The 25,630-nt window shown below is 40.0% G+C and overlaps 1 protein-coding gene across 1 annotated transcript in view; it reads left to right on the forward strand.

Moving 5' to 3' along the window:
• LOC124472942 (sodium channel protein type 4 subunit alpha-like) overlaps positions 1 to 25,630 on the forward strand; it is a 30,677-nt gene that overhangs the window by 2,919 nt on the left and 2,128 nt on the right. The window contains exons 2-26 of the mRNA XM_047028114.1: positions 1,916 to 2,222; positions 3,171 to 3,289; positions 4,347 to 4,436; positions 5,208 to 5,336; positions 6,067 to 6,158; positions 6,317 to 6,559; positions 6,691 to 6,754; positions 10,085 to 10,226; positions 10,403 to 10,600; positions 10,794 to 10,961; positions 11,107 to 11,478; positions 11,690 to 11,834; positions 12,109 to 12,347; positions 12,722 to 12,895; positions 13,427 to 13,783; positions 17,672 to 18,097; positions 19,892 to 20,009; positions 20,167 to 20,321; positions 20,571 to 20,744; positions 23,250 to 23,372; positions 23,602 to 23,874; positions 24,526 to 24,579; positions 24,721 to 24,858; positions 24,994 to 25,098; positions 25,268 to 25,538. Of these exons, the coding sequence (XP_046884070.1) occupies positions 1,956 to 2,222; positions 3,171 to 3,289; positions 4,347 to 4,436; positions 5,208 to 5,336; positions 6,067 to 6,158; positions 6,317 to 6,559; positions 6,691 to 6,754; positions 10,085 to 10,226; positions 10,403 to 10,600; positions 10,794 to 10,961; positions 11,107 to 11,478; positions 11,690 to 11,834; positions 12,109 to 12,347; positions 12,722 to 12,895; positions 13,427 to 13,783; positions 17,672 to 18,097; positions 19,892 to 20,009; positions 20,167 to 20,321; positions 20,571 to 20,744; positions 23,250 to 23,372; positions 23,602 to 23,874; positions 24,526 to 24,579; positions 24,721 to 24,858; positions 24,994 to 25,098; positions 25,268 to 25,538 (4,636 nt within the window). The 5' untranslated portion in view covers positions 1,916 to 1,955. The remainder of the gene's footprint in view (positions 1 to 1,915; positions 2,223 to 3,170; positions 3,290 to 4,346; positions 4,437 to 5,207; positions 5,337 to 6,066; positions 6,159 to 6,316; positions 6,560 to 6,690; positions 6,755 to 10,084; positions 10,227 to 10,402; positions 10,601 to 10,793; positions 10,962 to 11,106; positions 11,479 to 11,689; positions 11,835 to 12,108; positions 12,348 to 12,721; positions 12,896 to 13,426; positions 13,784 to 17,671; positions 18,098 to 19,891; positions 20,010 to 20,166; positions 20,322 to 20,570; positions 20,745 to 23,249; positions 23,373 to 23,601; positions 23,875 to 24,525; positions 24,580 to 24,720; positions 24,859 to 24,993; positions 25,099 to 25,267; positions 25,539 to 25,630) is intronic.

Here is a 25,630-nt window from a genome sequence, read left to right on the forward strand (position 1 = left end):
TCCCACTCTTAACTCACAGATCGCTATGAATGTAAGCATTGTGCGGTATAACAAGGGTTTTGTCAGGGAGAAATAACACCTTTACTTTCAACCTCGACTTACTGTCTTTCTGAACCTATTCAAGCTGTAATCAAATAGGTGCAGTAAATTAAATCAGTTGGTCAGGTAGAGATAAACTAATGAAAAAAAAATTAATCAGTTGATTAGGTAGAGATGTGAAATACATTTACTCTCTAACATTTTGTGAAATACTTTCTTTAACGTGTACATTTTAGACTGACGACTTTTATACCCATGAGTGCAATTTAGCAGTCATTGAGAAGGAATCATGTATGACCTCACTGTGCTATACCACCACAAAATTATATATTGATTCCTGCAGTACTGTAAGAAAAAACTCACTTAGTCATTCCACCTGGAATGTAGACATTAGTCACTGTACGGTCAGTTATTCCACAACATTAATTCTTTATTCAATACTGTACAGTACAATACAATATAGATCTACACATGTGGATGTATTTTATTATAGTCCCTTCAAAGTCAAATTGACCAGACCTGAATTCTATCGATGAAATAATTTCCCCATCTTATTTTTCTGAAACGTAACCCCTCATGTATGTCTCCACACAGCAGTAGAGTATTCTTAGTTGCAGGACCCTGTAGTTTCATCAGTTCAGAATCCACCAGCTTAGTTAAGTGGAGACAAGTGCCACCCATTCTCAATCTATGACCAGAACCAGTGAAAATGTCAGTTTGGGGCGATGCTTGTGGACTTAATCCCTCTGACTGAGAATGGTTGGCCTACTTTGAAAGAAACTGTTGGGTAACAGGAAGTGGGCCTTGGCCAGTGGTAATAAACTTATAGTCGTCCCACATAGTCTTTAGAGTTCCCTATGCAACCTCCAACGAGGACGTTTTAACCAATCTGGATTTTGGCTTTGGCTTTAGACAACACATTTAGGTATGATGGCCAAAATAGAGAATGTAAGAAGATCAGCAAGTATGGATGAAAATTCCCTTGATATTATTTGCCAAATTGTATATTAAAAAGCTTGTAATGACAACTGTTTATTTTCTTCAATATCATTGTCTGATTGTAAAAACTCCACTGTATGTTGCAGACTTGCAGTGCACCTTGAAATAATCAACACATTTTAAATACTGTGTATATAGTTCAGCAGCGCTTTTATAGTCCTACCAACTGTTATAATACATTCTAAGGGATGGCTAGGATGTACTGGTTGGGGATGGGGGAAATGCCTGTTACAGGAAAAATTATAACTTGGAAGCCCCCATTATTCATAAGAGTTGTTAAACAACGTGGACCAAATCTGTACATCATTGTGCTACAGCTACTGTGGTTGTGTATTAATGAATTATGTAATTTCTGTGATCAGCCTTTAAGCTCCTACATTTGTGCACTTGAAGACTCATCTTAATGTAACACGACATGCAGGCAGCCCAGTGTAGTTTTAGAGCCTCCACAGTCTGTTAAAACTGGACTGGGTCAGAAAATCCTTTAGGGAAATCAACTCTTGAGAGCACAGACTGCTCCCATAATTCCCCTTTATCTCGAACATTTACACTCATCTAAAGGAGTCTACAGGGACAACAGTTGGATCATGAACTCAGGATGACAGTGTGTGTCCACTAACAATGGAGTTTAATCATATGAATGATGGTGGTAGTGTTTCCAATGTAATTTGGTACTTCAATTTACCATAAATACTAAATAATTAACATAAATCTTAATTCCCACGCCGATTACTTGATTCAACAAGGATCATATTGATATGGACATGTCTGGTAAAACTATCAACTACTATTTACTGCTGTATATAACAGAACCATGCAGACAGCAACATTAACACAGCCCCCTTTCCTCCTCTTTTCTTGACTACCTCACTTGCAGCTGTAAGTAAATTCTTGTACAGGAGAATCAGGATGAAAAGATGGCAGCCATGCTGTTACCAACGGGTCCTGATGGCTTGCGCCAGTTCACTCGCGCTTCCCTGGCTGCCATCGAGCAGCGGATTGCGGAGGAGCAGGCCAAGAACGCCAAGGATTACCAGGAGGATCTGGGGAATGTGGAGCTGCCCAAGCCCAGGGCTGACCTGGAGGCCGGCAAGCAGCTTCCACGCATCTTTGGTGACATTCCAGCAGGACTTGTTGGGGTTCCTTTGGATGACATCGACCCTTTTTACTTCAAAAACCAGAGGGTGAGATTTATATGAGTGTTAAATCAGTGGGTGGACATCATGTTTAATTTTCAAGGAGTGATGAACTGTTCAAATAACTCTACTGAAACATCTATACACTTACACTACAAGGCAATACTTTGTTGTATTAGTTGCACCCATGCATGACCATAGGGGACATACATTTTAATAAATTGATAATAGATAAATAAGGAATTGTTGTTGATGGTCGGCATATTAACATGACTTAATTTCCTGGTAGTTGCACTGTCTGTCATTTCTAGATAAACTGTTTGGCATTCAACTAAGAAAAAAAAAAGCTTTTTCCAAGAACATTACATGTAAACCGTGGAACTGTCAGTGCGGGTGCGGGGGGTTGGGGGGGGGGGGGGGGTCAAAGTGGCATTTTGGACCAGTTAGCTAACTGTGATGGGCACAGTGCAAGAGCACCTTTTTAGGCCTCTTAGTGAAGCCCTGAAATGGGATTAACAAGTTTCGATTTGCAGACTGTAGATCAGGCCTCTGTCCATTAACCGAGTGCTTATGGAGAGATAGAAAAAGGATGCGGCAGTCATTTTCAGGGTCTCTTTGTTTTGGCAAGTGATACGCTGCTGGATGGGGGGATTAACCAAAGACCAATAAATATTTAAATAAATGCCACATCTGTTCAGTAAAGGTTCAGCCCGCTTTGGAGTTGCCTCTGTTATCTGAACTGCCCCTTTCTGCTCACAATGGTCCACAGCCTTCTTGGACGACAGCAGCTTGGTGGAGGTGAACATTTATGGGAGACCCAATCAGAGCTTGGCAGCAGTTAACTGTCCCCACCACCTCTTTTCTTCTGTCTCAGAAATGTACCAACAGTTCTCATGCATTTCATCCATTGATTCAAATAACAGTTGTGATTTTTGCAGATTAAACAGCACATTTTCTTGTTGCTAATTTGACATTCTGTTTGTCTTCTGCCCCCAGACCTTTATAGTACTTAACAAAGGGAAGGCCATCTTCCGATTCAGTGCCACGTCTGCGCTTTACATATTTACCCCTTTTCACCTCATCAGAAGAATCTCTATAAGAGTCTTAGTCCATTCATATCCTTTCTAATTCTGTTTGTTTGTTTGTTTGTTGGCTGACATGTTGTGTCAGAGACTTTAGTTGTAACAAAACAATACACAAAGAATGATGTAATGTCATAGTCACATTATATTTTATGTATAGGAGTTATGTCATTATAAGCCAGCTAGGTTGACCTACCTTTCTCAACATTGTTATGTTAAACATGCTGTATTAAGGCACTTTAATCAGTATACTGTGTACCATTAACACTTTGATTATCTACTATATATTCTATACAAATGTACAAAACGGTAGTTGAAAAACTTTAACTAGTTGTTAACTAACTTGTGCATTCAAAAACCACACTCTGCACCCTAAATTGTAAAATAAGCCAATTTATAATATTTACAGATTCCCTGTAGGATTCTATTGGATTTTTTCATAGTCCCATTTTTGAAACAGCTTTGTAATGTTCCTCTCTGGCATCGGAAACCAAATCCCCTGATATCCCTCTTTTAATCTCCGAAATGAAATAAGAGCAAGGAGATTTCACGTCATGTGATGGCTGCCTATTAGTTCTCAGACAGTCTGCCCGTCCTTTGCATGCATGACTGAATCTCTCTAGCTGTCCTCTACCGAATGATGGATTCCAAATATCAGTTTAAAGCTGCTGTTGGTACAATTATAGTACCTCTGCAATCCCATCACATGTATGGAATATATGAATTATTATTATTATAAATAATAATTGTATTGCAGAAAAGAATAATGGTATGGTACTGTTACTTTTGCACAGCATCAGACAAAATTTTACCAGGTTTCTGGTTGATGTGCAGGATCCCTGCATGTTACCACATGCTAAGTTACCTTGGAATTAAAGCCGTTCATATTGATTATATGATTAATATGTGACTAGAATCCGTAGTGGCCAGCAATTTTACATGGTTTTATTTCCTAGGATTATTTTATCTAAGTAATGCTGCCTAAGCAAGGATGTTTGCTTTCTAGTTATCATTATAACATGTTATTAGTTATGTTGATGCTTACTGTATATGTTGAGACATAACATAATTTCCTTAACAGTCTTTTCACATTGTTTAGCCTCTTTATAATGTGCACTATTTTGACCAACTGCTGTTTTATGGCAATGTCTGATCCGGCCCCATGGACCAAGTACTTGGAGTGAGTATACCGTACATTTAGCCTACCCTTAGTGTATCCTTCCCAATTATGTAATAAGAATTTCAACTGTTCCAAAATGTTTCCAATGTTAAGCTTGACCAGGGTTTGTTGCTTTGTGAATTCTGATGGTGAGTAAGATGACAGGTTGAGTAAGTACTCCAAGCATGTAATTTTTTCTCAACTTGGAATGGCAAAATTGAATGAATGATAATAAGGCATGTGGTATGGCCTGATGTCAGTAGCTTGAACCTTGTTTGTACACTTGTAGTTTGTGTTTTGAACTACATAAAAATTATGAGCAGGAATGTCCCATGCTCACCCCCAGGTTAAATAATCATAATTTGATTGAATATCAATTAGATTGTTAGGAAAAGTAAGAAAAAAAACTTTGTAGTAACTTTCATTGATTATAGTTTCGTACAGTTTCGTAATATGTTGACTAAAAAAGTATCAGTGAATCAGTAAACAAAATACTTCTTCAACATGGGTATAGTATAAGGTACTATAGCGGAAGTTTATTTATTTATTTAATTCTTATTAGCTAATGAAAGTTATTACAAACATTTCAGGAACTGATTGCAAACAAGCTCATGTGCTTGTCATGCTTGCTCATAATTCATTCTTAATTTTACGTACTTTTACTTGGCTCTCTTTCAATTTTCTTTTGATTAAGGAGCATGCTGGTTAACTAAAACAACCCTTACGATGTACATTCTTTTCATTACGTTTTTTGCTATTGCATTCTCATTCATGCCTGTTTTTGTATTCCAGGTACACATTCACTGGTATATACACGTTTGAGTCACTACTAAAGATATTTGCAAGAGGATTCTGTGTAGGACCGTTCACCTTCCTAAGAGACCCATGGAACTGGCTGGATTTCAGTGTCATCGTCATGGCGTGAGTCACTCTTCACAACTCTCGTATGATTTTTGTCTCTTCAGTGATTTAAGAGAGGAGCTTATGGCAAACGTTTTAAGTTCAAAACGGATTGTGCGCAATTGGTGATATGTCTTTTCATGTCTCATTTCTTTTCCCTTTCTTGTATTGAAAAGTTAGAATCTGGTCAGATATTCAGTGTACTTTTCTTCCACCAAATTGCTTTGTTGGTTTTCTTACTGATCTTTAAAATCATCACATGTACTACTGTCCCTTATTTTGTATGGTGTAGTGCAGCATGACCTATTGTATAAACTTGTGGAGGTCATACATCTTTGTGTCGTGACTCATTGTGCAGGTAAGAGATTACAGGTGACCTATTTACATTATGTAGCCTCATCCTCTCATGTCAATGGGGATGAGATGGCAATTTGACAACAAATCAAATAGAATTGGGGAGCTTCACTTCATAATCTTATAGTACAGTAGCTGTACAGTAGTTGACCTACTGCGCGTGAAAATGTATTGTTGTTGTATCCTTTGTTAGTAGGCCACATATGCACTGAATAAATGCTTTAGTTGTTATCTGTGGGATGTTCTGTACAAGAGTGTCACTTAACTGTTTTGTCATTTTCAACATCACTGTTCCATTTTACTTTTTATTTATATATTTTTTTTACCCATCACAAATATCTAATATGTCTTAGAATCTGCTGATCATTTCCCTCTCTTTACTTGTATATTTTTCTAGATACGTGACTGAGTTTGTGGACCTTGGCAATGTGTCTGCGCTAAGAACTTTCAGGGTACTCCGTGCTCTGAAAACCATCTCAGTCATCCCAGGTATGGGCGAAAACAAACGTTTAACTTTCATGATGTAACCAGAATATTTTTTACTTGTAGTCTCGTAGAGCACCATTACATTTCCAGGCTCAAGCTTTCAAAGAATCATCTTTTGGGTATATGAGGATGTATATTTAACTACTAGATGTCTCCTCCAGGCCTGAAGACCATCGTTGGCGCTCTGATCCAGTCAGTGAAGAAGCTGGCCGACGTGATGATCCTGACCGTGTTCTGTCTGAGTGTGTTCGCCCTCATCGGCCTGCAGCTCTTCATGGGGATCCTACGTCAGAAGTGTATCCGCAGCACGGCCCACTGCGTCAACTCCACCTTCAACCCCAATGACACTTTTGTCTGCAACAACAGGACTTGGAACTCAATGCTAGATTTTGTTACCAATGAGGGTGCGCCCACATACCACATCACTGTTCTTACTGTGTTTGTATGAGAGAGGTAGAAAAGTATTATATTAGTATTATATATATACTTATATAGTATAATATTGTGTTTCATTTGACTTTTCTCTGCTTTTCAGATAATTTCTACAAAGTTGTGGGAGCAAAGGATGCCTTAATATGTGGATATGGAAATGATGCAGGGTAAGTGAGCTGATTTCCTCACAGCTGGATTGTCTGTGCTTGTATTGTATACAATGCATGAGTGTTAGGAAGTTGTTTAGCTTTAAATAGTTTATGACCGTGAAATTTATAGTTGCATGTTTACCTCATATACAGTACTTAACAAATGAACATATCCTAGAGCAGTAGAAAGCACCAATACCACTAATATTCTCAAAACTCTCTCGATTCTGTTCTATTTTGTGGCTGTTGTTTTACTGTAACTAAGAGAGAGGTTATAATGTCGTGTGTCCCAACACAATCCAGCCAGTGTTGGTGTCGCGTGTCAGAGGCATCACACAAGATGGCATGTGGTTCATTTAATCGCCCGGCTTCAATTGGAACCCTTTACATGTCAAATATACAGCTGCCAGCTGGATAGATGGGCTTGGGATTTCATCATTTCATAAGCTCTATAACACAATTAGGTTAACCAGACCAGACAGATCCCTTTTCTGCATTTTCTTTCTTGGATACTATAGCTTTGAGGAAACCATTCAGTTCATATAGATTCTGCAGGTATTCTTTTTTACTGTGTAAAAAGCAAAGCTTTAATTGGAAATATCTGTAAATAATGTCAAATGTGTGTGTGTGCGATGCATACATGACATTTTGTCTTAGAGGGAGGACGTGGACCTTGTTCCCAATCACAGGTCCAGTGTGAAACCATCCAAATCAGGCTACTCAGCCCACTCTCCTCGTAAGCCATTAAATCCCAATGATTTTCTAACAGCAGAACGCCAGGACTAGTTCAAGGGTTATGTTGAACTAAGTACCCATCTGTATGAAATTACAAATCCCAGGATTTTCAGCGAATAGGTCCAGGTTCTTGTTAACCGTAGGATCATTAAAACTAGTTAGAATTTAATTGTGAACACATATAATCCAGTGTCCCAGGGACTGTTGCTATTAGTGTCCCCTCAAAAGAAAGCGTGGGGGCTGTGTTTTCTACAAGGAAATTCTGATAAAAAAATGTGAGGACACTGATAAACTGGGACGATAAAGATAATAAGGTCCTTCTGTGCAACTAGCTCCATTTTGCACTGCATGTTGTTGCAGGATGGTTGTAAAGGGTCATACATCCATTCTGAGGAGTGGTTTAACCCCAAACACAAGAGAGCACAGACCCACAAGTAGGATTTCCTCACTACTAGATTCACTTCTGAGCCATTTTAATCTCTTTTTTCAGTCTCTAATGGGTTTGATAATGGCCGTTTGGACTATAACAGAACAATCTGGATTAGACCTCTTTCTTTCTCATTTAATTTGAAAACTGGACCACCATAGCAAAAAGCACATTTGTTTTCTTTAATTGTAATTTTATTTGTTATGAAAATCATGTCAAAGATGCAGGTCAATTGCAGAGTTTTGTAGTGTTGGGAGTTTCTGGGCAAAATTCTATATATGCTGATGGAATGATCTTAACTTGACGTTGGATACAAGACTTTACTGTGAACCAGTAAAAAGAGAGCATGTAAAACACAGAGAATGTATAATCTTTTGAGTGTGTTCCACCAAGTAATCCCCACATAGATTTCCAATTTAAATCTTTAAGTAATTTCTTTTCAAACACACACACACACACTTCACATTTTCAAGATTTTTAATTGTATGTGAGTTTTTTCTACATGTAACTGAGCTTTGTCGAACATCATGCCTAATGTAGATTTTAAAGACTTTGCTTATCCTCGAACACACTTTACTCCTGGCTGACACAGGAGTCACAGGCAGACATTTTGAACTTTTGCCCTACACCAGCTATACTCGGGTTAAATCCAAAAATCACTCCATGAGCCTGACATGGTTTACATATGCTATTTTGGTGCCATGTTACTTTACATTTACCATACACATTTTGGGTGTTAACCGCAGTGTTTCTACAGATTCTTTACCACAAAAAAATGGGAAAGCTTAACACAAGATTGAGCAATATTGCTGGATTTATTTGGATTAATCTGTTGGATTTAGTAGAAAGCTGTTGTTTTGCCTCTTGAGTTGTAATGGATGTTTTTTTGTCACTCTAAACTATGCCTTAAGAGTTTAATATGGGAGCATGGCAGCCAGTTATCCACTGCCAAAGGTATTGGAGCTCAGCTATGATGAAGTGTCTGGAGATTGCTTCCACAGCTAGGGAGGGACTACACCGCACTCCAGAGACAGATTAAGAGAGGCAACACACGCAACAGCCATCTCTAGGGCACAGTTACTATAGAATCTTAAACCTCCCTTCTCCCAACATGCTTCTTGTTTTTATAGTGAGGTGCATGTTATGAGCTCCCTGCATGATTGAAGGTCACATTCATTTTAAGTCCAGATAATAGCGTGAAGCATTTACAGTACACGTCAAATAACGAGATTATCTAACTACATTTGAGGAATCTTACATAATGCCTATATCTCAACAAGTCAATGGTAGAATATAAACCAAAAATCAAACTGATCTAGTTTCTACACAATTACATGGCTATTATCTGTCAGTGGAAACCACATATGTTGTTTGTGATCAAATACGGAACATGGTGTAAATATGCAGACAGCGTGTGTGTAACCTATGACTCCTGCTGAACACCTGTGTGTCTCCTCAGGAGACCAGGGCAGGTGCATCCTGACAGTCCAATCCTTTCATCGCTCCCCTCTCATGATAAAATGACATTTAGTCTGCAGCAGCAGAATGCTGACAGGGGAATGCTGCAGGCCAATCCTCCTAGCCGGTATATTAGTGATCCTGGCAAGATCTACAGCTGTTTTCAGAGTGGTTCCCTCCCTCCCAGCTGTTTTGCTGCCATTACTAAATTGTTCAGCTTTCAAATTGACTCGGAAGCCCAGCTTGCGCTCAGTGGCTGGACTGCAACATTTGCTGTAATGCCGCAGTAGTAACAATAAAGATCAGAGACGGAAGCATCAAGTTAAAAAATTCAACAGCAACTTGATATCCATCTGGCACAACGTAATCTTTTTTCCCTGATGCTCCGATTTTAGAGCCCCTGCCTGGAAACAAGTTCCAAGTTCCTTCAGTTCAAGTCACAGCGCTGATGATACCAAGCTCTGCATGCTTTACTCAGTTATCCGCTCCGCGCCACTGTGGAGCTGACAGACACTTGGGTCCATGTAGAGACCATATTTAGCCTGTTTTAGCCTTGATGAGATCATATCATATGATATCTTGTATCCTATTATCATGCTCCCTCCGTCGTCTCAGTTGGCTGTAAATGGGATTTATACGGTTCTTGCTTATCACAGGGATGGTTATTTAAGTAGAGGAAGCACTTGAGTTAATTTCCTGTTGTACAAAATCTGTATTCTATGTTACAGGAAATGTCCTGATGGGTTTGATTGCCTCAGGATAGGGAGAAACCCCAACTATGGCTACACCAGTTTTGACAGCTTTGGATGGGCTTTTCTGGCTCTCTTTCGACTAATGACACAAGACTACTGGGAGAATCTGTATCACCAGGTGCAACCTTGTTCTTAAAACACGGAAATACAACCATTTCCTATATTACTGTTTAACTCTTACTTATTTTACTCTTTATTCATATTCCTTCAGTCCTTTAATGAGGTGTGCGTTGTATTTTTGCCAAACCAGTGCATGGTATGGTGCATACACTGACGGTGTCTCCTCACCCCCAGACTTTGCGATCAGCAGGGAAGACCTACATGGTCTTCTTTGTGCTGGTGATTTTCCTGGGCTCCTTCTACCTGGTCAACCTGATCTTGGCCGTGGTTGCCATGGCCTACGAGGAGCAGAACCAGGCCACCATCGCCGAGGCGTGGCAGAAAGAGAGAGAGTTTCAACTGGCTATGGAACACCTGAGGAAAGACCAGAGGGTACTTTTCATATAGGTGTCATATTGAAGCTATACATTGCACGACACACTGTATATAGTTGTGATAAATGATTATATAACATTCATGAAAACACTATTTTGCATTACTGTTCTATGTATACTGTCTGTTCTCTATACACTGACATATGTGCACAACAACAATGCCCTTGTTTTGATCTTGTGTTCCTCTGTAGGCAGCACGGAGAAACCACGAGACAGAATCGGTGGTTTCCCCCCAGATGTCCCCCTTTTGCCTGAAGGAGGGCAGTATACGCCGGAGCAGGAAGAGATCCCACCGAACGCTCTCCGAAGAAACCCCAGAGGAGGCAGAAGAGAAGTTTGACCCCCTGGATGAGCTCATGGTACGGTGTCATCAGTAACAGAACATTCTAATGAATTCCGTCTGGCTGCTGTTCGTTATCTTTCATGGTTGGAAGCTGATCACGATCGTGTCTTTTACTCTTCTGTTCTGACTCTACTGTGTGTGCTGTTCTTCCTGTACTGCAGCTCCCCACGTCTCCTCTGCCTGTGCACCCCTTCCTGGCCTCCCTGTCCTCCCACCCCCTCAGCACCCGCAGAGGCAGCCAGATCAGCATCTTCACTTTCCGTCCACGCAACAATTCCGAGGCCGACTTTGGTGACGACGAGTACAGTCTCCATGGGGACACGGTGAGGAGTCGTGCTGGTTCCACTGTCACCCCGTGGCACAAGAAGAGAACTGGCAGCGTGAGGAGCCACTGCTCCCAGGTGTTCACCCCCAGCCTAAACATCAACGGCAGACTCAACATATCCCTGGACCAGAATGGAGTGACCACCATGGGGCTGCACACCCCCACCTCTCTGCCTGCCTGCAGCATGGAGAAGGTCAAAGAGGACACGGTGAGTGCATCTGAAGGCCACAGCTGTGACCTTGAATTCGATTTTTACAGCATTTCTTTCTCTTCTACGTCACGTAGGAATCTTTATACACCTACACATCCTACCCTCATTAATAAAATCAAAAATAGCCATAAAAGAACCACATAAAAATAACCTATTGTGTCCTTGTGTACATCCAGTGACATTTTTCCTTTACCTGCATCTGCTCAAGGAACCCACTTGTGTGGAAGAGTCAAGCCTTAATCCTGTTCCCCAGCCCTCCCCAGATGTGCTGGAGGCCCCACTGCGCAGGAAGAGAATTCTGAGCTCTGTCAGCTTCTTCAGCGATGCCATGGAGGGTGAGGGTCACTTCAGAGGTTAGAGGTCACTTGCTGAGGGTCTTTTTTACACCCAGAATTTTTTTTAGCTGGATAAGATTTCAATCCTCTCAGAACTAGGACAGGGTCCTAATTTGGGCTCCATGTTTGTTTCTCATTTTTTATGGAAATCTCCCTTTGCCATTATTGCATGATTTACATTCAAATGAGAGTTAAATACTTGGACTTCCAGTTCGAATTCAGCTCTATGCTTTTGACAGAGGAACATATTAAAATGTTTCCAAACCGAACCCTCTTTGGTTTCCCTTTGCAGAGCTGGAAGAGTCAAGACAGAAGTGCCACCCCTGCTGGTACACCTTCGCTAAGAAGTACCTGATCTGGGACTGCAGCCCCATGTGGCTGAGGGTGAAGGAGTGGGTCAAGTTTGTGGTGATGGATCCCTTCGTAGATCTGGCCATCACTGTGTGCATTGTCCTCAACACCCTTTTCATGGCCCTGGAACACTACCCCATGACAGACAAGTTTAATGGGATGCTTTCCATCGGCAATCTGGTAAGGGGGCTTTATGGGCTGGAAAGATTGGGATTGTTCCCAGGACACTACGTTAACACCTTAAGTGCTATTGGATGGGAGGGGATCCCAGCTTATTCAACAGCAGTAGGAAGCCTAAAGGAAGTTCAGTATATTGTAATTCTGATAATGGGCTCCTAAATATTCTGCAAGTTAAATATAATTTTTTTCTTAGTCTAGGGAAGGACATACCATTGTGCCCAAAAAAACAATCCAGATGTTGTGGACATTTTATATAGCTACATCTTTGATGTAGTATTTGATACAAACAAATACATATGTATCTGGTAAGGATAATTCAAGTGTAGAGCGTTCAGTTCTCCTGCTGATTCTGGAATCTTTCTGTCCGATGACAGGTGTTCACAGGAATCTTCACAGCAGAGATGGTGTTTAAGGTCATTGCTCTGGACCCATACTACTACTTCCAACAGGGCTGGAACATGTTTGATGGCATCATCGTTTGTCTCAGTCTGATGGAACTGGGCCTCTCCGACGTTGAAGGCCTATCTGTGCTCCGCTCCTTCAGACTGGTAATGTTCCTTTATATTTAGGTGAACTCAGTTTCATTTAGTCAACTAATGGTCAACTGTTATGGTTTTTAGTTCTTATGGTATGTATTTTGTATCTCCAAATCCCATTTCAAATGAATCAACAGATGTTACTGTATTATGATTAGTCAGTCCTAATACTATGTTGGAGGTAAACTTTAAGCTACAGTAGTATACAGTAGCACGTGCACTTGGAGGGCCTCTAATCTGTTGTCCATTATTATAATTGAGTCATATTATCACATACAGTAGATAGGAACTGGGTGACACACTACCAACAGAGACACTTGCATTAACTTAATAGCTTCTTAATGTCAGATATGAAAACATGTTCAATATGTGTTTCTTCAATATTTCCTTAAAATCTAAAATTGTACTTTGCACTTGTAAAGACGTATGTTTGATTTCAGTGACACATTATTCTTCTACTTTATCTTTATTTAGATAAAGGCAAATATAATGTTTTTCAAGCATTTTATCATGGAGTAAACTGTCATTTGATCTCCTTTTTAGCTGAGAGTCTTCAAGCTCGCAAAGTCCTGGCCTACGTTAAACACGCTCATCAAGATCATTGGGAACTCAGTGGGCGCTCTGGGCAACCTGACGCTGGTCTTAGCTATAATTGTCTTCATCTTTGCTGTGGTGGGCATGCAGCTGTTTGGGAAGAACTACCAGGACTGTGTGTGTAAGATTTCTAAAGACTGTACTCTGCCTCGATGGCACATGAAGGACTTCTTCCATTCATTTCTGATCGTGTTCCGGGTGCTATGTGGGGAGTGGATCGAGACCATGTGGGACTGTATGGAAGTGGCCGGACAGCCTCTCTGTATCCTGGTCTTCATGCTGGTCATGGTTATAGGAAACCTGGTGGTGAGTATGGGTCACTATTACTTATTCATAAGCTATGAGAAGTTGTATAAACATGACAATAGTTTTTTTGTGAAAGTGCTGTGAAAAGAGAGCTTAAAATGATTTTGTGGATGTTATGAGAATGGCAGCAAGCTGGTCTTGTCACCATCAGGACCAAGTGAGGATGTTTGCTGTAAGAAGGGATTAAATCAACGGAAATGAGGCGTAGTAGGGAGGGGTGGAGACTTTCACTGGAGGTCCATCACGCTTCGAGCAGATGTTGGGATGTAAAAGATACATGTTCAACATTTTTATGGAGAAGCAAATGCAGATTCTGTGTATTTCTGTGTGTGTACAGAAACAAAGCAAATCTAGTGTAAACTGTCTGTTACCCCTGCAGAATGTCAAACTATGTACAGTGCCCTCCAAAAGTATTGGAACAGTGAGGCCAATTCCTTTATTTTTGCTGTAGACTGAAAACATTTGGGCTTGACATCAAACGATGAATGTGAAACCAGAGATCAACGTTTCAGCTTTTATTTCCAGGTATTTACATCAGGATCTGATGCACAAATTAGAAAATATCACCTTTTTGTTCGAACCCACCCATTTGTCACGTGAGCAAAAGTATTGGAACATATGACTGACAGGTGTGTTTTGTTGCCCAGGTGTGTCCTATTACATACATTATTCAATCAATAAATACCACTGAATGTCTACACTCAGGTTCAGATTGGGTAAGATAGGTTTTGTCTATGCAGACTGTATTCAGAGGTGAAAACAACATGAAAACCGGAGCGCTGTCTTTGGGTGAAAAACAAGCAATTGTGAGTCTTAGAGAAGATGGAAAATCAATCAGAGCCATTTCAGAAACATTGGCCATAGCCAGTACAACCATTTGGAATGTCCTGAAGAAGAAGAAAACTACTGGTGTACTAAGTAACAGACGTCGAACAGGTAGACCAAGGAAAACATCAGCAGTTGATGACAGAAACATTGTGAGAGCTGTAAAGAAAGACCCTAAAACAACTGTTAGTGAGATCAGCAACAACCTCCAGATGGCAGGAGTGAAGGTATCACTATCTACTGTTCGCAGAAGACTTCATGAACAAAAGTACAAGGGCTACACCAGAAGATGCAAACTACTCATTAGCAAGAAGAATAGGAAGGCCAGGCTGGAATTTGCCAAAAAGTACAGAGATGAACCTCAAAAATTCTGGGACAAAGTTTTATGGACTGATGAGACAAAGATTAACTTTTACCAAAGTGATGGAAAGGCTAAAGTTTGGAGAAAGAAAGGAACTGCTCATGATCCCAAACACACAAGCTCATCTGTGAAACACGGTGGAGGTAATGTCATGGCTTGGGCTTGCATGGCTTCTTCTAGGACGGGCTCATTAATCTTCATTGAGGATGTAACACATGATGGCAGCAGCAAAATGAACTCGGAAGTCTACAGAAACATTTTGTCTGCCAATTTAAGGAAAGATGCAACCAAACTGATTGGCAGAGCCTTCATCATGCAGCAAGATAACGACCCAAAACACACTGCCAAAACAACAAAGGAGTTCATCAGGGGCAAGAAATGGAAGGTATTAGACTGGCCAAGTCAATCTCCAGACTTAAACCCTATAGAGCATGCATTTTACCTGCTTAAGAGGAGACTGAAGGGAGGAACCCCACAAAACAAACAACAACTGAAAGAGGCTGCAGTGAAAGCCTGGGAAAGCATCAAAAAGGAAGAATGCAAAAGTTTGGTGACGTCAATGGGTCACAGACTTGCTGCAATTATTGAAAGCAAAGGATTTGCAACTAAATATTAAGTCTTATTCACTTAAATATGTTTTAAGTATATCTGTTCCAATACTTTTGCTCACATGACAAATGGGTGGATTCAAACAAAATGTGATATTTTCTTAGTTGTGCATCAGATCCTGATGTAAATACCTGGAAATAAAAGCTGAAACGTTGATCTCTGGTCTCACGTTCATTATTTGATGTCAAGCCCAAATGTTTTCAGTCTACAGCAAAAATAAAGGAATTCGCCTCACTGTTCCAATACTTTTGGAGGGCACTGTATTTATTATCTAATCAATGTTGTTATGCAGACACAAGCAAGGGGCACAAGCACATTTAACACTATACATTCTCCATGACAACTCAAGGTTTTGTCTAGTCAATTTGGATACCTTTCAAATGGGACACTTATGATTCTTATACAGTATGGTCCGAATGTATTGAATGTTTTAGGAGTTATTGAGACCTCGATGCCATAAAACAAAGCCCCATGTTAGGACGATGTTATGAAAAATGATTTAATCCAAGTAACAGCTCTGTTTTTACACAACGGCTGTCATTTGGCGCCACAGTAAGGGAATATTGGTTTGCCCATCCAGATGGTGGTGCTTTGTTGTCCAGCTGTGTCCTGGAAACCAAGGTTTAATGAGAGGAGATCAAAACCTTCTTCCCAGAATCCCATACATGCAGCAGCAGCAACATTTCATTCATTCATGTTCACATAGTTTCACTGTAGTTGAATGTGTTGAAGAATATTTCAGAGCTGAATTCAGTCTTTCATGAGCACAGTTCTAAAGTGTTCCTTAGTCTGTAATTCAACTTGTAATACAAATAGGTAATTTATACTTGAAAGCGCTTGAATGCCTAGTCTTTTTTTCATGGTCAACAATTCATTTAGTTAAAGGACATTTAACATTCAATATTTTGTCAGCATGACAAGTGACTTTTTCAGCCATGAAGGAACTACCCTATTAGGTCATCATTTTGTGTAATCCAGGACAAATCAAGGACAAATCAAGTCCACAGACGAGAGGAGAGAAGGGTATTACCAGGCTCTGGCTTTTCCAGGTCATATCCAAGCACACATATTAAAATACGATAATACTCTAAGGTACCGGCATTGCCTGCCCTATGGTCAAATCAGTCCTCTGTAATTGTTTTAAAACCTTGTCAGGCTATAAAAGAGCAGGGCTTTGAGAACTAAGTTCCTGTTAGACACTGCTCAAACACCTGTTCTCATCCTGGTGCGTTTAAAGGTCACCTTCTGCAATATTCAATCCCATGTTTTTAAATATATATGTAAATGAAGTTCTTGGGCAAAACATGAAGATTTCTAAACTTTACTGTTTTTGGAAAACTGCCACAGTGCAACATCTTATAGTAACCCCACTAATTTGACCCTTTGACTGAACACTTCTCAGCACATGAATCAAGGGAAAGCTGTTCATCCTCTTGGGGTTCACAAACCAGAGATAATCCAGGATGCTGAAAGGTGATAAGGTCAAAGAACATTCATTGCAGATCGTCTGTTCATGTTCCTTTTCTCAGAAAGGCTCAGAGGTCAAAATACAGTCAGTCTTTTACCAACTGTTTACATCATACACCAAATACTGAGGTATATCACATCAAGCCGCTCAGAAAAGGGATTAGACAGATTACATGCAATAGGATGCTTGAATCTTTGTCTATATGTTGTAAGTATTCATGGCAACCATATGTGCATGGCTGGCCCCACCCTCATGCACTTATGCCACAGGGTTTATCTCTGTTGACAAACATGAGGATGTATCATCTGTATGCAGTCATGTCAGGGCTCTTTAAAACGAGGTAGGTTTGTTCCCTCCAGATCTAATCTAAGGTTTGCTTTCAGACATTTTATCAGCATAAAACTACACACTTCAAACTACAGATGGTTTGAAGATATGCTGGAAGTCGCTGCAATTTTAAGATCAAAGCATTGCACCAGCATACAGTTATGAACAAGGCAATTTGATCAGGCCTTAACAGCAAGAACTGCAAAGATATTCATCTTCTGTCATGGATGGATGCGTCCGTCATAGATGTAAATAACCCATCCAAGAACATTCAGAGTTGTTCTCTCTCACCTCGCAGGTCCTAAACCTCTTCCTGGCCCTGCTTCTCAGCTCCTTCAGCTCTGACAACCTGTCATCTCCTGATGAGGACGGAGAGATGAACAACATCCAGATAGCCGTCGCTCGCATCCACAACGGCATCAGTTGGCTCAAGGAATTCCTCATCGACCTTTTCAACGGTAACCTGGGGAAGCGAGGTCTAAAGGCCAAAGAGGCCAGGGCTTCTATCAAACTGCAGCCCGTGGCCAACCACATGGAGGGCAATGGCATTGTGGGAGTTATCGGACGCTATGGGGAAAAGTACACTGTACCAGAGGAGGACAGCTACATGACTAATCCCAACCTGACCATAAGTGTTCCCATCGCCCCTGGCGAATCAGACGTGGAGTTCCTAGAGGAGGAAGAGGAGATCTCCGAGTCCTCAGAAGATGAGGAGAACAAACCGGTAAATGTCTCCACCCTCATATCAATAATGAACTGCTGTGATTGGTCTTTGTAAGTTGAAATCCAGTTTCATGTTTCCATTTCCATACCAGAACCTTGTATTATGTTGGTCTTGTTCATTAGAGATAATGCTCTTTACAAAACATCTCGTATGTTCATTCAATTGAGTTCAGTGTTTCCCAAAATGATGGACATATCAGGCCTATCAAGAGGGATCAAATTGGTTGCTGCTCATGTCACTTAAAAGCAAACATGAGGTTAGGGGTCAATGAGATGATAAGGGAGAGACAGTAGATTACGGTGGGGGTGGTAAATGGATGTGGATGCGGAGGCTTTCCGGATATATAATCTGTTAATCTGCCACACAGACAAGGTGATCCCTGATGACACAGAGATTTGGTTACGTAAGAGCCAAATGCAAGTCAACACACAAAAATCTCAAGTAGGCCATCTTTTTGGGGTTTATTTTCAGAGATATTCGAGGTTACAATTTAACAAAAGTGATTGAGCTGAACTGAACTCTCTCGGTCTCTTTCTCTCTCTAACCTCCATTCCCCTCGTCCTTAAATCCTTCCATAGATCAGGCTGAGGGGATGTTTGCTTCCAGGTGTTCAATAACTGCAGATTAGATAGAATGGGTAGGGCTTGTCTGTGCAAGGATGGGCGGAGCTTGCTAGGGCTGTACTGGGCTGGACAAAGGTTGGGCGGGACACAGCTGTGCTGGCCTTTGTGATGCTGGGCTGGGCAGGCGGGCAGGGCAGGGCAAGGCTGGGCTGTGTAGGGCTGGGTTGAGCTGTGTGGGGCTGGGCTGTGTGGGGTTGGGTTGGGTTGGGTTAGGGTTGGGCAGGATAGGATAAAGTGGGATGGGGCTTGGCTGGGCAGTAGTCTGGCTTTGTCTCTCATTTCTTGGTATTCCCCACACACTCCACAGCAATTAAGGTTCTGAAAAATGTTGTATCCAGCTATCCAACAGCTTAACTTAACTAAACATAAAAGCTGCAATGCGGTTCAAAATGCCCCTCACACATGAATGGCTTTAAACAGTGGAAAAGCACCATCAAGAAACAATTTAATTTTTGTTTTTGTATTTATTGAATATGATTAGATCACACACATGCGTTTTTATTACTCTTTATACTGATCTTGTCTGTTTGAACAAATCTCATTTCATGTTGTCTGATTATTTGTGTGGTGTGCTGATCTGAGTGTTGTTTGTATGTAGTCAGTGGATGACATCAATAGGTATCATCACGCAACCTAAGAATGATGATGATCATAATCCAATCTCTTGGCCATGTACACATTCTTTAATGCTGGATTAAGTTTATTGGATTGATGCAACACCTCTTTTCCAATAATCCTAGTAAATCGTGTTAAATATGCTGCCATTACTACACATGGAAATCTCATCAAAATAGCACCAAGACTTCCAGGCAATAGCAAAGGGCATAGAATAGCTCGAACCCCACACTGTTGAATTGAATTCGGACATGACATGGAGATTTAAGCCATATTGCTGTCAGCTTGAAGCATTACAGTTGACAATCACTTGGTGCATGTGTGTTGTACAGACACATTTTACAGTAAGGTATTCTGTATAGACATTTATAACAGCAGTGTATGCTAGATATTTGTATATATCAGTATATAGGGTATACTGTAAAGACATATACAGTGACAGTAATGTATTAGTCCTATACAGGATCACCATAGAAACATATGGGACATTATGTCACTTTTAACAGAAGCCAAGTCATTGGCATCCATACTAAATATGTCCTTATTTCTTTCTCAGGAAAAGGTCAGCCTATCGGAGGGCAGCACAGTGGACCTGAGGAAGCCAGGGGAGGAGGAGGATGAGTTCTCGGAGCTGGCAGAGGAACTAATGGACCCAGATGACTGCTTTCCTGAATGTGTGTACACACTGCAGCGAGCTGTGTAGATGTTTGTAATAAGTTGTGTTGGTCTAGCAATGCTTTCTTTTCAAACCAGTAAATACTATCAGTGTACTGTTGTTTTATTTAAAAAGTTTGGCATAGCGATATGTTACTGAATGTCTGTCTGTCTCAGTCTGTGTGAGGCACTGCAAATGCTGTGAGATCAACACCACACAGGGCCTAGGCCAGGCCTGGTGGAGATTGAGGAAGACCTGCTACCAGATTGTAGAACACAGCTGGTTCGAGACGTTCATCATATTCATGATCCTGCTTAGTAGCGGGGCACTGGTAAGGCTGATTTACCCTGACCTATGACCCCTCACCCATGGCCCCTGTTCGTGGTCATCTCACGGCCACAGTGTAAAGATTACACGTGCTGTTGCTCAACTGCAAATCTCAAGTCTCAATACAGTATGCAGTTAGCCTTGTTGACATTTCAGAAACATACTTTTTTATAACAAATAACATACGGGTCTTCATGCTTGAATAGATAAGGTAAAGTTATGTTGCTTTTATCCCCCCTCTGCTGCTGTGTAGGCGTTTGAGGATATTTACATAGAAAAAAGGAAAGTAGTGAAGGTGGTGCTGGAATATGCTGACAGGGTGTTCTCCTACATCTTCGTCCTGGAGATGTTTCTGAAGTGGATAGCATACGGCTTCAAGAAGTACTTCACCAACTACTGGTGCTGGCTGGATTTCCTTATTGTGGATGTAAGTGAACTACACATTACCATGTACACTGTTATGCCATACTTATTATAAACTACACAGTGAGGAATATGTGTGACTTTTCAAGAAGAGAAAATGAGAGTCTCCACAAATGAATAACCAATCTGACGACCACACACAGTTTGGTATTCTACAGTTGTACCACTCTATAGGACGACTTTAGGCTTTGCAGTGAATTTGCAGTGAATTTGCAGTGAATTTGCAGTGAATTCATCACAGAGCATGTGGAAGCTTTTGATTGTTGAGGTGCAAGTAGGTGTCAGCAGTGGGCACTGACAGTCCTGGTTGGTCTTTCTGGCAGTGATTATAAAGGTAGATCTTTGGTGTGTTATCTTGGAGTGTGTGGTTTTGCTTAGATAGCTGTGGTGTGTGTATGTGTGTGTGTGCTTGTGATGTGTCGTTCTGCTGTGTCCTACACCGCTTAAGTGAGCGAACCTGTGGCTGTAAACACTACATTTCTACATTTTTATATTTTGCAGTGGGTATAATATGCTCTATAGTGCTTTGTACTTGATACATGACTTCACAATATAACCTGGCTCATACTGTTGCGTGTGAGGTAACTCAAACCGGATAAAGAATCTGTACAACCGTCAATGGGAAACTATATATTATACAGCTCATTTTACTTTAGGATAATATATGTAGTCAGCTTTGGAAATTAACATCACTTTAAGATTGCTTAGGACTGATGATAAACTTATCCAGAGGCAATAAACAGAATGCATCTCTACCACTATGAAGTGGGGAACCCTTTAACCACCAATTAGAAATAGACTATAGCACCAAAGGGCTGCATATCCATGCCCTGACCTTACTCCTTCTGATTTCATCCGCTAATACACAGATTGCTACAGACTCCTCTATTGCTAGGGTAAGTCATAGTTGTCAGGTCTCAGGTGAGTATGGACTCCAGAACCAGAAAACTACATTGCATCACAAACGCTTCTGTGTTTCCTCACTCGTAAGTGTGTGACGTTGCGATATCAAAAGCCACCGTCTATTTCTTTTGGTTTTTAGACCAATTTAGTTTATCCGCAAAAGCGTATGTGTCATTGTTTTCACTCCTGATTCCTTTCAATTTATTAACGACCTTGGCTTTTATATCCTATACAAATGCACTACCATGTATTCAAAGGATTATCTAGAGAAGATCAGTTGTTTTTAATATTCATTAGCTTTTGTAGGCATCAAGTTGTTTTGGTCCAAAATGTTGCTTTTTGGTAATAATTATCCTGCTAGTCATGTAAGTCTTATTTGTTAGTTCATACATGTACTGTATGTATGTCAGTGTGTTGCAAAATGGGGCAAATGGTCTATATGGAGTATGATGTCAGGAGAGGTTCATCAAATTACATAACAAACTGGCTAGTCGAGTTCAGCAGTTGTATTAGTGGTCTCTGGGGGATTTGCAGCTATGGATTGCAAAGCTATTGGTGCAAGAGATCCACTGACTGTTAAACACTTTGTGTATCAGCTTATTTCTTGTTTTTATAAGGTTTTAATATTGTTTATGTTGGACTTTTTTGACCCAAAGACATATCTTTATTTGCATTTAGATAATCAGAGTATCTTCTTTAGATATATTGGAACAACCATCAAAATGTACTTTTATAAAGAAATACTGATTTTTGGGACTAAATTCAAAAATTGAAATATTTAGGACATGGATACAAATTGGATGATAAACAGTTGTTATAAAAATATATATTGGAAATAGTGTAACCATTCTTTATAAAACCTCCCTCTATTTCATATATATGCATATTTCATATACATATATAGCTGAGTATGTATGCATGTGCATATTCATTGTACATATATAGATACTTGTTTGTGTCTTTAATTCCTTCCAGCCATATTTACTCAGAACTATCCATAGATGTCATGTCATTTTCAATCATAGCTGTCACCCAAGGGCCATTCAACAGTGGAATACCATTCTGTTTTGTTTTGGATGTAGAATAGAGTGGAAGTCTAAACTTGATAAAACATCAACATCAAAATTTCAAATTGATAAATTGTGTTCCTATCTGTAGAATGTCCCAAAGTATAAAAAAAAATGCCACAGTAGGCTTCTTAAAAAAGGATCATAAACTGCATTAAAATTCTATTTATTGATAATTTGATTATTAAATGTTAGGTTCTATGGAGAGAATGTTATGTTCTAAAGTTTAGGTGGCCATGGCCAGTGAATACTACTGAAAAAAATGTCAAATTTGAAATGTTCTTGTTTTACAAAGAATTGTTGCTTATCTATGCTTAGGTGTGTACTGTATCTGAAGGAAAGATTTAATGCTTCTATGATTAAGTATTCTTTCCTTAAGCCCACTTTAAGCTCCTCTAATTCTTTATCGCAGGACATTGTTGCTCTTTCTGCAAGGGTATTATTGGGATGCCCTGGAATGCACTTTGCTACATGAAAATTATGCAGTGTGTGAGTTAAACAATTACAAAGCTAATACATGTATCTCTGTGTCCCCATAGGTATCCTTGATAAGCTTGGTAGCAAACTCACTAGGATATTCAGACTTTACCGCGATCAAGTCTCTGAGGACGCTCCGAGCTCTAAGACCCCTGAGAGCCCTATCCAGATTTGAGGGCATGCGTGTAAGAAGTTTTTTGGATGCCCCCTTTTAATAAAAAGAAAGTCGTGTTTATCCCAAATGTTGCCATTGACAAATAATAATTATCAACTTGATAATTTACTTGACTTGTGTATTCTGAGCGATTGGTGGATTAAAGGATAGTGGCTGGACCACAGTATTCACGTTATGTTTTTTTGCCGTAAGAGCTTATAATTGACATTCCGTAAGACTGTGACTTTCTTTGCTTGTAGGTGGTTGTGAACGCCCTCATTGGGGCCATCCCCTCCATCATGAACGTGCTGCTGGTATGTCTCATCTTCTGGCTCATCTTCAGCATCATGGGGGTCAACCTGTTTGCTGGAAAGTTTGGGAAGTGTGTAAACCGAACTGGATTCATCCACAACGCTTCCTTAGTGAACAACAAGTCCGATTGCTTAGCCATGAATGATACCCAGTTCTACTGGACTAAGGTGAAGGTAAACTTCGACAACGTCGGACTCGGCTACCTCTCACTGCTGCAAGTGGTGAGTTCCTTTCGTGGTATTAGCATTATTTCTAAAGTTTAAAATGTGTATGTACCATGTGTTCATCAATCAACCATTTAGCTCTATTTTTAACTAAAGCCCATTACCAGATCCTTGTTCTCTTGAAGGATACCACTCGAATTATCTGGTGTGGTAACCAAGCAACAAGGTTTTTTTCACTGTTCACTCAGTTCCATTCTGACCTCACTTGACACAAACCTTTCATTTGTTTCTAGAAATAGACTGTCTCCATAGATTCATAAAAGCCGACTATAGACTAGCTTTTATTACTCCTGACCTCCAAGCCTCTTCCTTACCATGTACTTATACAGTATGTGAGTCTATTTGGAAATTGCATGAAATAAATTCAAGTATTTCAAAATAAAGGTTCATTAAATAACAGTACTTGAAATAACAGTTAAATAACAGTACTTGGCTTTAAATGAATCTCTGAACTATATTGATTGTAAATCAATAAGCAAGATGTTATCTTAAGTGATCAAATTTGACAAACTTAGTAAATCTTAGAGATTGCATGTAATTGTAGAAAGTCAGTGAGCGTATAGAATGTTCACTACTTTTCCTATTAAAATACATTATTGAATTGAAGTCAATTCAATAATGCTAAACCATTGATTATGCATATCTCAGGCAACATTTAAAGGATGGATGGAAATAATGCATGCAGCTGTTGATTCACGAGGCGTGAGTACTCCTCTATGCAGTTGTTTTATGCAACTTTGTAGACATAATTGACCAAAATATTATTAATACTATTAATAAAACGGAATTCACAACAATATTATTCTTGTGTGAATAGTTTCTAATAACTGTCTTTGTTTACAGGTGGAAGAACAACCCATTAGAGAGATCAACCTCTATATGTACTTATACTTTGTCATCTTCATCATCTTTGGCTCCTTCTTCACCTTAAATCTTTTCATTGGTGTCATCATCGACAACTTTAACCAGCAGAAAAGAAAGATAAGTATACTTACTACAACATACTTTATTCCCTACAACAATTTTCGAGTGTGTCCCATTCTTGTGTGTACAAATCTTGTTGAAAATGTTTCTGTTGATCTCACTATAAAATAATGTTGACTGGATCTATTATACTTAGGGGGACAAGATATTTTCATGACTGAAGAACAGAAAAAGTACTACAATGCGATGAAAAAACTAGGATCTAAAAAGCCCCAAAAGCCTATTCCAAGACCCATGGTGATGAAATGTTCCAACAACCTTGATATGTATTTATGTGAATATGATACAGCTTGTTTGTGGAAATAAATACAGTATAATCCGGACACTGTATAACAATAAAGCCTACATGGGGAGTAATCATACATTTATGTGCACTAATTACAATTTCTGTATTTATCAATCCCAGAACGTGGTTCAAGGCTTCTTCTTTGACCTGGTGGCCAAGCAAGCCTTTGACATAATAATCATGATGCTCATCATAGTCAACATGGTGACCATGATGGTGGAGACGAATGAGCAGTCGGAACGCATGGAGTCCATCCTCAACAAGATCAACCTGGTCTTTATCTTCATCTTCACCAGTGAATGCCTCATCAAGATTTTTGCCCTCCGCTGCTACTTCTTCACAGTTGGCTGGAATATCTTTGACTTTGTGGTGATAATCCTTTCCATTGTGGGTAGGTGGATACAATTTATTTGCTCAAGTAATATGGTTGGATTCCTGGATTCATCCCCACTGAATGTTCAGTGAATGGCTTCTTAGTTCATT

Source organism: Hypomesus transpacificus, chromosome 10 (assembly GCF_021917145.1).
Source record: "Hypomesus transpacificus isolate Combined female chromosome 10, fHypTra1, whole genome shotgun sequence".
NCBI classification, from domain to species: Eukaryota; Metazoa; Chordata; class Actinopteri; order Osmeriformes; family Osmeridae; genus Hypomesus; species Hypomesus transpacificus.